General features: G+C 60.2%; 1 protein-coding gene across 2 annotated transcripts; it reads right to left on the bottom strand.

Moving 5' to 3' along the window:
• Nucleotides 1-2,035: 2,035 nt before the first annotated feature.
• MISP (mitotic spindle positioning) lies at nt 2,036-10,302 on the bottom strand. 2 transcript variants are annotated; one of them, XM_054398434.1, is made up of 5 exons: nt 10,210-10,302; nt 5,023-7,108; nt 3,973-4,181; nt 3,561-3,599; nt 2,036-2,702 (listed from the first exon to the last, which is right to left on the bottom strand). In XM_054398434.1, exons 2-5 carry the CDS (start codon nt 6,998-7,000, stop codon nt 2,616-2,618), a joined length of 2,313 nt encoding a protein of 770 aa, XP_054254409.1. In that variant the 5' UTR covers nt 7,001-7,108; nt 10,210-10,302; the 3' UTR covers nt 2,036-2,615. The 2 variants fall into 2 exon arrangements, with proteins under 2 accessions (XP_054254409.1, XP_054254410.1); XM_054398435.1 differs by lacking the exons at nt 2,036-2,702; nt 3,561-3,599 and having other exon boundaries at nt 3,988-4,113.
• Between the last annotated feature and the right edge of the window lie 3,564 nt (nt 10,303-13,866).

Raw genomic sequence — 13,866 nt, 5'->3', positions numbered from 1 at the left:
TGCCTCTTTGTGACAGTTTCAAAGCAGTCTGGGATGTCAACTATCAACCTTGAGTTCAGGTTGAGGAGAAGATCCTTCTGTTGGAATATAAATCACCTCCAAACCTCTACCACCTTCGTGCTTGGGTTAAGTGAGAACTTCGGTTGTTCTTTATGTTGGTGGAGCTGCTGGTTCAGGGAGTTAAATCCACGAGGATTTGGAGGTTCATGTTTGTAAAATGAGTTCATTTTCTGCTGTGTTATTAATGCCAGGGTAAACCAGCCAGTGTGAGCAGGGGGAGGGGCAGCTGGGTGGCCAGGCGGGGTACAAAGCCTTTATCAATAGAGTAAACCCACTGTAAAGGGGTGAGTAACACCTTTAGTTGTGGGGCAGGTGAGTGGTGCAGTGTTTGCCACCTGCTAGTCCAGATCTCAGGGGATGCCTTCACTCAGTCCCTGTCAGTTACTCTGTGAGAGATTTGTAAAGTTAACAAGTTGTGACTGTTGTAAAACCTGGTTTGAAACTGCTGATGGTGTTGGGAGGGTTGATGGCGTTTCCTCCACTGTTAAATACAGCAACATCAGCACCCTTTGGCAGGTGTGATTGGCTTCTTCCAGCTGTTGGAGCACCACTCTGTCCCTGAGCTGTCTTACTGCCCAGCTGAGGTGCTGGGTTGTTGCCATCCCCCCCCAACAGAAGCACATTTCACTCACTCCTACAAAGATGAGGCCAATAGCTCTAGAGCAGCAGGTCACAGTTTCCTGGACACCAGCACATTCACTTCCTGTGCTCAGGTTCCTCCTGCCCCAAGCCCACAGTTACTCAGTGTTCCAGAGATGACCCCCAGGAGGACCTGGGCTGTTTGAGACCCCCACAGAGCCCACGTCTGTGTTTTCCTACCAGGTTCTCTGTGACCAGACCCTTTCCCAAAGCTGGTCCCACTCGAGCAGCATTAACACCACCACCACATCAGAGAGTCATAAAAACCCACCACAAACTCACTCAGGGAAATCCCAGAGGGTGTCTGCCAGCTCTCATCATGCCGTCGAGCACAGATGTGTCACGACTGCCACAGCCACCGCTGAAGGAGCCACCAGTGCCCAGCTCCGTGCCCAGCAGCTGGAGCAAACTGTCCCCACGGGCTGGGCTCTGCTCGCCCCCAGCCCGGGCAAGGAAGGAGCAGCTCAGGGAAGGACCAGCCTGGGCTGTTCTCTCCTCCGGGCGGGTCTGTGCCGCCCACGCCCCGCAGCTGGTCAGGGCGAAGCTTCAGAAGCAAGGTGGCACAATGAGGAGACCGAGACCCAGCACAGAGCGGTTTGATCGAGGCCATAGGTGAGGCGAGGGGCAGAGACCATCCTCCCGGCCTGGCTCGGCCCGGCCCCGGCTCCCCAGCCGCTCCCCGGCTGCGCTGACTGCGCTGCCCGGAACTCCGGTGGCTGCACGGTGCAGGAGGAACGTGGCAGCTGCTCGACCCCGAGGGGTTCTCGGGGCTCTCCCAGCCGCGCTGCGGGAGTCACTCAGGGCTGGGCTGTGCCCTACCACGGGGTCTGCTCCCAGCTCGGTGAGCAGCCGGGGCTCCCGCAGCAGCCGGTTCTCCTCCGGTCTCAGGGGATGGCAGGGTTGACCCCCTCCGCTGTCAGCTCGGAGGGCAGCAGAAGGAACTGTCTGAGCCCCGCAGCACCCCCAGCACCGCTGTTCCACGCCGCTCTCACCTTCTCCACACCCCCCGCCCAACCTTCTCCAGCCGGATCTCAGCCCTCCCTGCCACGGTGCCACCGGCCCCGGCTCCCGCTGCCTGCGGGGGCCATCTAGCGACAGCGGGATGGGCAGCGGGGACGAGCCTCGCCCGGGGGACGAGCTTCACCCCGGGGACGAGCCTCACCGCGGGGACGAGCCTCGCCTCACCCTTGGCTCCCCAGCATCCCGGCGGCCGCAGGGACCCCTCCGCGGCTGCACTGAGCAGAAGGCTCCGGTCGCGGTCTCAGCTCCAGTCCCAGCGCTGGCCGCGGTCCCATGTCCCCAAACAGCAGGCAGAGAAAACAGGGCAGGAGAGCGATGACTCTTTAATAAATTAGCAAAATAAAGAGCGTTCCTGTTTCTGTGTCTCCATTTCATTCCTGCAGCTCAGCAGATCACCTGAGGTCAGGCAGAAACGTTGATTTCCCAACTTGAGGCCAATCTTGACCTACCATCCAGGGCCACTCCAAAGAGTGAGACTTTACCAAAAGCTCTAAAAAACCCCCCATTTAGAAAGAAAATAAGGTTTGGGTTGGGTTTGGGGGGTTTATTTTTGTCAGCCAGAGATACAGCTCAAGTGAGAAGTGAAATTACCGTATGGTCCCTTCTGGCCATCTCCTCACAGTGATTCAAAGAAAATGATCAAATTTCCCCTTTCTGGAGCAAAAACACTGCTCTGGGAATGGGGGGAGAGCAAGGCTGACCCCTGGATCATCTTGGGGGGGTTAAAAATGGGGGTGATTCTCTATGTACAAGTCTCTGATTCAGGTGCTAACCAGGAGCTTCTGAACGGATCAGGTGTTTCCATCCTTGTGCCAGGTGGTGCCAAACGGGGTGAGGGCTGTGGTGGCCTCGTCCCTTCCTCCCTCCCTCTCTCCCTCCCTGGCCCATCAAGCTCCTCAGTCGTCATCCCTCACGTACTGCCCAGCCTCCCAGCGCTGGGCCATGGCACTCTTGTGACGGATCACCCGGGTGCTTTCCACCACCTGCAAGGGAGCAGAGGCAGAGGTTGGTTTCGGTTGGAAAAGACCTCCAAGACAGAGTCCAACCAACCAGCAACCCAACCCCACCATGCCCACCAAACCATGGCCCCAAGTGCCATGGCCACGCATTTGTTGGACACCTCCAGGCATGGGGACTCCACCACCCCCCTGGGCAGCCTGTGCCAATCCCTGACCACTCTTGCAGCAAACAGATTGTTCCTGATCTCCAATCTAACCCTCCCCTGGCACAATTTCAGGCTATATCCTCTCCTTCTATCACCTGATCCTAGGGAGAAGAGACCAAGCCCCACCTCACTGCAGCCTCCTCTCATGGAGTTGTAGAGAGCAATGAGGTCTCCCCTCAGCCACTTCTCCAGACCAAATACTCCCAACTCACTCAGCTGCTCTTCCCCAGTCCTGTTCTCCAGACCCTTCCCCAGCACTGTTGCCCTTCTCTGGCCATGCTCCAGCCCCTCAATGTCTTTCTTGGAGTGAAGGACCCAAAACTGTGGCCTGACTGAAGGACCCAAAACTGTGGCATGATCCCTGCCCTGCTCCTGCTGGTCCAGGCCAGGATGCTGGGGGCCTTGTTGAAGGTGTAATCAGGAAGAGATTTTCGTAAGCAAATCTTCTTTGCATGACTTTGCCTCCCACAGCCAGACCCCACACACACCTCTTCTGAGGGCTGAATGCACCTGACAGCAGCCACAAAAACACATCCTGCTCCATGTGGTGCCCACCCAAGTGGTGCCCCCAGCCTAAGCAATGCCCACAGCCCCCACAGGAGCAGGCAGTGAGCCCAGGTGGGGAGCAAAGTCAGGGCAGCATGAGCAGAAGCTTTGAGGGTGCCAAGGGCTTTACCTCTGTGTTGATCTTGTCAACAGGTTCAATGCCTGCATACTGTGAAAAGGGAGAAAAGAGGGTCAGGAAATGGCAGCCTGGCAAGGAAACACCCACAGGCAGCTGGATACAGCCCATGGCAGGGGTGGGGGTCAGGCTGCTTGGCATGGGAGAGTCCAGGCAGCCGTGTCCCCTGCAGAGCCAGGGGACATTTCAGGCCAGAACTCCCCCACCCCAGAAGGAAGCTGCTGCTCTTTCTCCAGTCCCACCCAGCACTGGCACCCCCCTGAGCAGTAGGGCACTGCCCCCAGGGCTCAGCACAGCCCATTGCCAGTGCCACCACTGCTGGGTCTCCCCCTGGGCTGTGCAGCTGCAAGTGGGAGCCAGTCACAGCTCCAAAGCCACCAGCGCGGGCAGGGGTGGGCACATTCACCTTTCCCTCCTCCTTCACCCTCCTCCTCCGCTCCTCGAATGGGCTGGAACGAGCCGAGTCAGAGCCGAGGGTCTCTGTGCTGCCCTGGGAGGGACTGAGCACTCTCAGCGGCGTGAAGGACGACACCAGCCCCAGGACCCCCTGGTGTGAGACAGGAGTGGAGACAGGAGATCCGGACACCGAGTAGGTGCCGCTGACACCTGAGGCAGCTTCAAAAGAAAGAGTGGTCAAAGGGTGAGGGACACCAGGGCCGCTCCCCGGGCTGGCTGCCTGCAGGAGAACAAGGCTCCTGTTTCAGAGCCGCCTCCTCAGCAGGTCCAGCAGGTTTGGTCACAGCCTGGACCCTGTGTCTGGGTGTCAGCCAGGGACTGTCAAGAGCAAGGGCAGGGAAATGCATGAGCTGGGCACTTCTGGGTGCTTCCAGTGCTGTTTTCTGCAGTAACGTGACACAAAGTCATCAAAACCTGAGCAGCTCTGGAATCTAGATCTCTGCAGCCTATCCCTTGTCAGCAGCATTTCTCCCTTATCTGCGCCCCTGGCTCAGGCTGGGCTGGTCCAGTGGGCTCAAGGGGATGGCACATCAAGCAGGGGACATCCTACTTGCTGACCCCAGAACCCCTGTCCAAGCAGGATGAGTTCTCCCCAGGCAGCTTGCTACTGGCACACAGGAGAGCCCTTATGGGCATCTCAGCAAATCATTGCAGGGGAAACTTGGAGCCTTCCCCTGCAGCCAGACATGGCTGAGACTTGATGCTTTCCACCCCAAGCTGCCCCCATCAGTCCCTGCTGTGCCACTTCGTGGCTCTTATGGACAGTTCAGGTCACCTCTGGCAACCAGCCTTGAGAGGCCTCTCATGCAGTCATCAGCCCTAAGGGCTTTCCCTGCCTGGGAGAGGCACCTGCCCGTCCAGGAAGGTCCCTCAGGGCTCCACTCCTGCCCTTCAGATGGCTCCTGCCAAGACTCAGAGCCACAGGAAGGCGAGGGCAAGAGCAATGCCCCCAAGACTGACCCCTGCCCCATCCCACCCCACATTGCTCTCCTCCCCTTACCGGAGCTGTGCCGTGAGCGGGAGCCCTCCTGGTCGCTGCTGACCAGGGAGCAGCCATCCAGCAGCTGCTGCTGCCGGCGCCGCCGCTGCTCCTGCAGCTCCTCTTCCCTCTGCAGGTCGCTCCGGATCTCCTCCTCGATCAGCGCCGAGGTTTGGGGCTTCCAGGTCCTCAGCTTGTACTGCTCCTCCCGGCCGTCCTCCCGTCTCAGCGGGTTCTGCGTCCCCATCTCGTCCAAGAAGTAGAACTTGGGATTCCAGAAGGAGAGGGAGAAGTACTTTCTGGGCAGGACAGCTGTGCTGGTGGGGCTCGGGGTGGAGCTGGGAAGCCTTCCTGCCCAGGAATCCTCACTCCTCCGTTTGCCTGTGCTGGTGGAGGCACGCTGGGACACCCGGGGCTGGTCCTGGCTCTTCTCACTGTTGACAAAGCGTGGTTGGGTCGTCTGGAAGAGTGTGATGCTTGTTGGGTAGCTGGGAAGGCTTCTCCCACCCCTGGCGCCTTCTGCAAGGTGGGAGCTGTGGCTCAGGGGCTGCTCCACCACAAACTCATTCACCCAGCTCCTCTGCTCCTCTGCCTTCCTCGTGGCAGGGGGCTTCTGGGAGGGGGCTTCCTCCCGCTCAAACACTCTCCTGCGTTCGTCCAGCTCTTGCTGCGTCCCCCTGTCGTACGTCCCCAGCAGCCTCCCCTGCTTCCTCAGATCTTCCTCACGCTTGGTTTCCTGCTCGATTTCCCTCTGGACATAAAGGGAAGCGCGGCCATTGTCCTTCCCTTTCCTGCCTGGCCCGGGTGAGGTTTGCATGGAGAAGAGAGGCTTGGTCTGGATCTCCACCATCTCGCTGCCGGAGGTCAGCCGCTGGACCCCCCTCTCCTTCCAGAGGTTCTCCTCCCTCTCCATCGCCCTGCGGATCTCCCTCTCGATGGGTGTCTCGTGGCTGGTCTTTGTCTCCTTGTCCAGGCCATTGCTGCTGCTCCTCAGCTCCACCAGGCCATTGAAGACCTCGTTGGATGTGCTTCCATCACTGCCGTAGCCTGCGTTGGCTTCGTTGTACATCTCACCCAAGCCGGAGTCCAGGTCCTCTCTGGAAGATGCTTTAGTCAAGGTGGACATCTTCCCATTGGGATACAACCTGCTGCTGGGAGCATAAATCTCCTCCTTCACAGGTGTCTTGTAGGACACACTATAGACCTGATACACATTCTTGTCCGTCCTGCTCTGGCTGGATGCTCCACCACCTCCCTGACCTCTCGCAGCCTTCGAGGCCATCTCAGGGCTGTGCCACTCTTGCCTGGAGACTTTTGTCATCGACTCTGGCTTTGGAGACATGGCCTGGTGTGCTGGGCTGAAAAAAGAACCTGGGTTGGTCTTCTCCAGCATCAGGAACTGCTGCCGAGCGGCAGAGAAGTTGATCTGCTCCGTGTCGATGTTTTCAGAGTCAACAGGGGTCACTGCCCTCCTGGAGGAAGGTCTGTCGAAGGAAAGGGCAAAGCTGCTGGTGAAGGTGCCTGTGCTGCTGTTTATGGAGCTCAGCTCATCCATGGAGCTCCACCTCTCAGCAATGGTAGAGCTCTTCCTCATCACCTGGCTGCGGATGATCTCCCTCCTCTCATCCTCAAGCTCTTTGGCCTTCTCGGGTGAGATGTTTGGTGGAGGGACCCTGCGCTGGTCCTGCTCATCCTCCTCATAAAGCTTGGAGGGTTTCCTCTCGCCCTTGTAAGCCCTGAGGTCGTACAGGCTTCCTGACTTCACCACATCCAGCTTGGAGTCCCTGTCTGGGGATGAGGTCCAGAGGTCTTTTCCATCGTCCAGGAAATTAGATGATGACTTCAACCTCCTTTTCCAGCCAGAGCTGCTTTCCACCCTCTGGCTGCTGTGTGGAGTTGAACCAAACACATCCTCTTCACTGTCAGCTTGGTGAGCATCACTGTAGTCATGCCTGGTCTCTGGGAGCTGGAAGACCAAGTGCCTGGTGACTCTGTCCATCTTCAGGGTGGAATCAGCCTTCAGCCCTTCACCAGCCTCACCCTGGGCAAGGGACACTGCTCAGCTTTGAGGCTGCCCCTGGGCTCACCTGAGGATGAGGAGCAGGACCTGTGAGCAATAGAGAGTGGTTAAGAATAGCAGCAAGAGCAGAGGTTGGGGCTGAGTATCTGCCTCTGCCAGCCTGGTGCTGCTGCCCTCGCCCAGGCAGTGACCAGGGGACAGATTCTGCCAACACCACCCAGCCTGGTCCTAGCAGCTGATTGCTGTTTATCCAGAAACACCAAGTCTAGGACAGAAGCACAAAACACCATTCCCAATGGGAACTGCCCCAAAGCCAATGTCCCCTTCCCACCTCTGTCCCCCCGTCTGGCCACATCCCTGAGCCAGGCCACAGCTGGCAAAGTCAAACCTGCTGCAGGCAGCTGGCATCACCCACAGCACTGAGAGGGCTGCAGGTCAGTGAGACTGCAGTGCTTTGGGCAATGCCACATCCAGCTCAGCTCTGCCAGCCTCTGCCACCAGCCCAGGCAGATCTTAACTCCTTTAGACAACACCTTGTGAGGAGCAGCTGAGGGACCTGGGGGTGTTTAGTGTGGAGAAGAGGAGGCTGAGGGGAGACCTCATTGCTCCCTACAGCTCCCTGAAAGGAGGCTGAAGTGAGGTGGAGGTTGGTTTCTTCTCCCTAGGATCAGGTGACAGGAGGAGAGGAACTGGCCTGAAAGTGTGCCAGGGGAGATTTAGGTTGGATATGAAGAACAATTTGTTTGCTGCAAGAGTGGTCAGGGATTGGCACAGGCTGCCCAGGGAGGTGGTGGAGTCTCTATGCCTGGAGGTGTTCCAGAAACCTGTGCCCATGGCACTTGGGGCCATGGTTTGAGGGCCATGGTGGTGCCAGGTTGCTGGTTGGACTCAAAGATCTTGGAGGCCTTTTCCATCCCAAACAATTCTGGTGCTATGCTCTAGCACGGAGCAAGCAGGGAGAGACTCCCAGCCATGGGCAGCACCAGGAGCATCAGCTAGTGCCAGGGAGAGGCATTGGTATCACCCAGTCCACCTCTTCCTGGAAGTTCTCCCTGTCTGTGGGAAGGAGACTCCCAACAGCAGCAATTGAAACATGGGGATCATAAAAACAGTTTCATGGCTCATAAACTGTTGGGGACTTTAACCCCCACAACAGTCACAGCAGGAGTGAACTGCCCTGACCTCCATGCTGATCCTCCTGCCCTGCCTGGGCCAGAGCTGGATGAGACAGCAGGTGCCAGGGCAGGGAGGGATGGCATGGGTGGGTCCCTGCAGGGCAGCAGCTCTCCCCATGTCCCAGATGCCATCCCAGTGCCAGCGAGGCACACGTAACCCCGGGGTGAGCCGGGCGTGCCCCAGGGCGAGTGGCACATCCTCTGCCTCTGTTTGCTGAGGTGTAGCCACAGCCCTGCTGTCACTGCTCCTGGCTGGCCTCTGGTGAGCCTCAGCGGGTCAGGAGTGCGTCAGCACCGGGCACCGCTCCCCGGGCACCGCTCCCTGGGCACTCACATCCTCCCAGGAGCATGCGGCAAGGCTGGGAGTGAAGCCACAGTGATGCCAGTGGCAGCCCAGAGCCTGGGAGCTGCAGTAAGGAATCATGGAATCACAAAGTCGTTTTGGGTGGAAGAGACCTTTAAGATCATCAGCTCCAACCAGCACTGCCAGGGCACCACTAAATCATGGCCCTCAGCATCACACCTGCATGAGTTTGAAACCCTCCAGGGATGGAGACTCCACCACTGCCCTGAGCAGCCTGGGCCAGGGCTTGACAACCCTTAAGGGGAAAAAATTGTTCCTCATGGCCAACCTAAACCTCTCCTCACACAACTGGAGGACATTTCCTCTTGTCTTTGTTCTTTGAGAGAAGAGACCAGCCCCCACCTGGCTCCAACCTCCTTCCAGGGCATAGCAGACAGCAATGAGGTCTGCCCTCAGCCTCCTTTTCTCCAGGCTGAACTGGGAGTTCCCTCACCAGCTCTGCTCTCCAGACCCTTTACCAGCTTCATTTCCCTTCTCTTGGACCCTCTCCTGTCCCTTAATGTCCCTCTTGCAGTGAGGGCCCCAAAACTGAACCCAGTACTCAAAGTGTGGCCTCACAAGGTACCAGCAAGCACAGCTCAGGGTGAGGCTCTTCTGGCTAGGGACAGGCAGGTCCCAGGGTCTGGTACATCCCAGCTTGTCCCAAGGGTGGATGAGCTGTGCTCAGGGAGTGCCTCCTGACCCACAGCAGCACTGGGGATGGAGCTCCCTCTGCTCTCCTCCAGGAGCAACAGGGCAGCCCTCCCATCTGAGAAGCCATTTTAATCCTTTCCTGGGGTGGGAGCACCTGAGTCCCACCAGAGGCAGCTGGAGTCGACCCAGGGTGATGCCACCATGATACTGCCCAGCCCAGGAGGTTCCACCTCGTTGCTGGCAGCAGAGACCAGGCTGAGGCTGCTGGGATGGGTGTACTGTGCCCAGTTGAGTTCCTGTAACCTTTTTATGTCCCTTCCTGTAAGTCACTGTTGCTCTTTTATGGCCCCTGATGACCTAAACGGTGAAAACTATCTGCTCACACCTCTTATGGTATTTGGAGGGGGTCAGAGGTCCCTGCTGGGAGAGGACTCCTCACTGGGGAGCGTTGGTGGCTGAGGCAGGAGCTGGTGAAAAGCTCAGGGCTGTTCCTGCGGCTCCCGGCCAGCAGCAGGCTGAGCAGCACAGCCCCTCCCAAAGCAGCACCCAGGCCCTGCTGAGTGGCCTCTGCTCGGCCCCGGCGCTGCGGGACCGCGGGCTGTGGGGGTCCCAGGCTCACCGCTCCCCTGTGCCAGGCTGCCCTCCCGCATCCAGAGGGAGCTGCTGGGCAGAGCAGGTGGCATTGCAGCACCTGCCAGCCTGCCCTGCCCTCCCTTCCTCCCAGCATGAAGAGATGTTTGGGGAAGTTTCCAGGGTCCCCCTGCCTTGGGGGTCTTACAGTGGGTTCCAGACCCGCAGCAGCCCCACCCCACCATGAATACAGCCTCATGTGCTCCCAGACCTCCAGCATGCAGGATGTCCCTGGTGTGCCACTGCAGATAGAGCCAGCGTGCCCTGCACCCCCTTGCTGAGGCCAGATCCCGTGTGGGGTCCCCTCCCTCTGAGCCCAGAGGGTAAAGGCAACCCTGAGCACCCTGCTGCTGCCCTCACCCCCACCCCAACCACGCTGCACTTACTGTCTGGGGGGAGCCGTCAGGGCCGGGGTTCCCATGTCCAGGGGAGGCTGCGCAGGGCACCCAGCTGAGCTGCGTCTGCCAGGGAGTGGCCAGGGTGGGTGGCAGTGGGGTGTGGGGGCCACGGGACTGCAGGGCCCTGATAAGCCCTTGGGGAATTCCAAGAATTGCCCTCAGCTTAGTGCTGGCTGCAGTTCAGTGACGTGTTCCTGACACTCCTGTGCCACTGTCACCCCCTGCTGCAGTTGGCACAGTTACCCCTGTTGCAGCTGGCACAGTCACCCCCTGCTGCAGCTGGCACAGTCACCCCCCGCTGCAGCTGGCACAGTCACCCCTGCTGCAGCTGGCACAGTCACCCCCTGCTGCAGCTGGCACAGTCACCCCCTGCTGCAGCTGGCTCCTGTGCCCAGAGAATTTCCCTTGGCCCCCAGCCTGCCCATGCGCCACCCCACCGTGCTGATGCACCCACGCACCCAGGTGCCAGTGCAGAGGTGCAGCCATGCCCCAAACGCCTTCCTGCTGGTTCTGCCTCTCCTCTGACAAGGCTGCAGCCACGGGCAGCTCTGGAACTCCGTAGAGAACTGAGCTGTTTGGCTCTGCCCCAGGCTGGCACCCCAGGGCAGCCTGTGCCCTCACGTGGTTCCACCCATGGGGGAGCACAAACGTGAGCCTGGACACCCCTGGGGCGAGCCTGAGCTACTCTATGGGGCCAGGCAGCCTGGGAGGGGCACAGCCCAGTCTGCCACCAGTCTCCTCGGCAGCTCCCCTGTCCGTGCCAGGAAACCCAGGGCAGTGCTGCCTGCCAGGAGCATGTGGAGGAACCTGTGGGCATGGGCAAACATGGCGGCAGCAGCCATGCCAGGAGCGGTTGTGCCAGGAGCCTGCACCCTCCTGTTGGCACCGCGGGGCCTCTCCCTGCCCAGCCACTCGATAGCTCCCTGTCTGTGCTGTGGCACGGCTGGGGCAGGAGCCCTCGCTGCTGTGCCTCTGCCAGCACTGTCACCCCGGCTGGCTGCGGGTGCCTCCCTGGCACTGCCCTTCCCTAGGGACAAAAGCAGCCTCCTCCCAGAGGCACAGGGCCCTGTACCTGGTCTGGAAACCTCGGGCACCCTGCAGCTGCCAGGCCAAGGGCAGGACCGTGATGCTGTGGCTGTGATGCCCTCGGTTCCCATGGCCACAGTTGCTGGACCCCAGCACAATGGGCAGTATCGCCAGCACCCAGCACCACCCTCAGCAGAGGACGCTGCCCAGGGTGCCCAGCCCTTCGCTGCACCTGTGTCTGGAGCAGGAGGTCGCTGTCCTCATCCTCTCTGCCTCACCATGACCGCTCCGCATCCCACCGCATCCCACCCCTGCGGGAAAGCTCCTCCCTGCCCCACCGCTGATGCAATGGCCTGAAGCAGGGCGGTAGTGCCAGATCTCGGCTACCTCTGCCCAGCTACGAGGTGCCCACTTACCCCCTGCCTTGTCCCCTTCTCTGGGCTACCAGCTCGGGCTCTAGCTGGCCTGGGGCCGGTGGCTTCGGGGCGGCCGGCGGGCAGCTCTGTGTTTCCGGGCGGGAGAGCGGAGCCTGTTTTACCGCGGGGCTGAGACAAAGTCCACAGGCGATGGCCGGGCAGCCAGGAACACACCACGCCCGCGGCAGGGTGTGTGCTTGGCTCCCTGGGCTGGCACCGGGCACAAGCCAGGGCCCCATCGCTCTGGGAATGAGCTGGGACCTGCGGCAGCCCCATGGTAGGCAGAGACCCACGGCCGTGTGCTGATGGCACCTGGGAGTGCCCTGACCCCAGGTGCTGCCTCTTGGGGCTGCCATGTCCCTTTCACCTGGGCACACCTATTGGCATCACGCCTGCATCCCTTTCCTCTTAGCATCCTGGTTCCCACCCTTCTCTTCCTCCCTGCCCCTCTGGCATGGCTGTGTGGCCATTGTCCCAGCACCAGGGCTGACACTGGGGTGGTGCCAGGGCAGCATCCCAACTGCACTGCCCTTACCTGTGCCCTGGGCTCCAGACCTGTCACAGAGTGGTGCACCTGAACATCTCCCTTGCCTGCTGTCACAGCTGGCCTGGAGGCAGACACCTGGGGGGGCTGGAGACCTGCAGGGCTGTGAAACTGATGTGCCCTTGCCACTGCCTGCTGGCCCTCTCCATAGCCAGGACCTGGCAGCCTCAGGAGGGAGGAACCAAGGAAGTTCATTCTGCTGGGAGAGACCAGTCCAGGCCAGACTCCAACCTGGGCAAATGGGGTGCCCTGTGCTGGTGTGATGGTTTGAAACTGTCAGCTGGCAGCAGCAGGTAAGTGTGGGCAGCGTGGGAGGCAATGACAGCACAAATTAGCCCAATCCTGGCTCCTACACCCATGAAAGAGCTGGAGGGCAGAGGCTGCTGGAAGCCTCTGGGCAGAGATGAGGGAAGCCACCACCACCCAGGCTATGGAGGAGCAACAGGACCCATCCCCACCATCCCCATCCTAATCTCCAGCATCCCTATCCCCTCTCCATCATCCTCATGCCCATCTCCATTATCTCCATCCCCTTCTCCATCATCCCCATGCCCATCTCCACCATCCCCATGCCCATCTCCATCATCCCCATCCCCTTCTCCATCATCCCTATCCCCTCTCCATCATCCTCATGCCCATCTCCATCATCCCCATCCCAATCTCCAGCATTTCCATCCCCAACATTCCTACCCCCATCTCCATCATTTCCATCTCCATTATCCCCATCCAATCATTTCCATCATCCTCATCCCCATCTCCAGTATCCCTGCCCCTATCATCTCCATCATTCCCACCCCCAGCGTCCCATCCCCTTCCCGCCCACCCGCTGCCAGGCGTTGGGATGCCACCCCCGGTGCCCATGCAGAGGCTGCAGGTGCCAGGCTGGTTGGTCACACAGTTTTATTTGCTGGGTTTTACAAACATCGGGGGAGGGCTGGGGAGGGGCAAAACTTCAAACAGGGCTTCGGCACAAGTGGAAAGCTCAGGAGCGCGGGAAGTGCACTTCAGCAGGGCCAGGCGAGGGGCAGCGGGGAGGGGGCTGGGGTGCACTGGGAGGCTGCTCAGCCCCTGCCAGCCCCGGCCCCGCGGGGCCTGATCCTGCTCCCTGCCGCCGCGGGGGCCGGATGAGGCTGGGGGCTGGCGCTGGGTCCGATGCCACCCAAAGGGCAGGGGGTGCTCAGGGTGGGAGGGGGGTCCCAGCTTGGGGTCGGGGAGGATTGCAGGGTGCAGGGCAGCGTGAGGCAGGTGGTGCTGGTCCCCAGTGGGGAGGGGTGAGGGGTGGGAGGGGACGTGCAGCCCAGCCAGACACCACGCCCTAGGCCAGCCCCCCAGGATCTATGGGGCAGGAGCTGCACAGCATCCAGGCCCCAGCAATGGGGCTCCAGCAATGCCCTTAGGAGAGGGTCCCCCTTCCCGGGGGTGCCAGCTCTGACCCTCTCCTTCCCCGGCTTTGCCTCTTCCAGAGGCTTTCAGTGCCCAGCTGGGGCTCTGGACTGGAGTCCCCATGGCAGGACTGGCACAGCAGCCTCCAACAGTCCTCAGCCTCGGCACCAGCACCTCCCCAATCCCTGCAGTGATGCCACTGGGGTAAAACTGCAACCTGGTTGGTAAGTGGGGGGCAACTGGGGTGACATGTGGGGGTCACTGCTCACACAAGAG

Source organism: Indicator indicator, unplaced genomic scaffold (assembly GCF_027791375.1).
Source record: "Indicator indicator isolate 239-I01 unplaced genomic scaffold, UM_Iind_1.1 iindUn_scaffold_54, whole genome shotgun sequence".
NCBI classification, from domain to species: Eukaryota; Metazoa; Chordata; class Aves; order Piciformes; family Indicatoridae; genus Indicator; species Indicator indicator.
This window is presented reverse-complemented; position numbering and strand designations above follow the sequence as displayed.

Excerpts from the sequence above, each read along its gene's own strand:
- MISP (XM_054398434.1), bottom strand. The coding sequence starts at position 7,000 with ATGGACAGAGTCACCAGGCACTTGGTCTTCCAGCTCCCAGAGACCAGG. Across the intron at positions 4,182-5,022 it reads CCGCTCACGGCACAGCTCCG|CTGCCTCAGGTGTCAGCGGC; the intron begins GTAAGGGGAGGA and ends TTTCTTTTGAAG. Across the intron at positions 2,703-3,560 it reads TTGACAAGATCAACACAGAG|GTGGTGGAAAGCACCCGGGT; the intron begins GTAAAGCCCTTG and ends GCTCCCTTGCAG.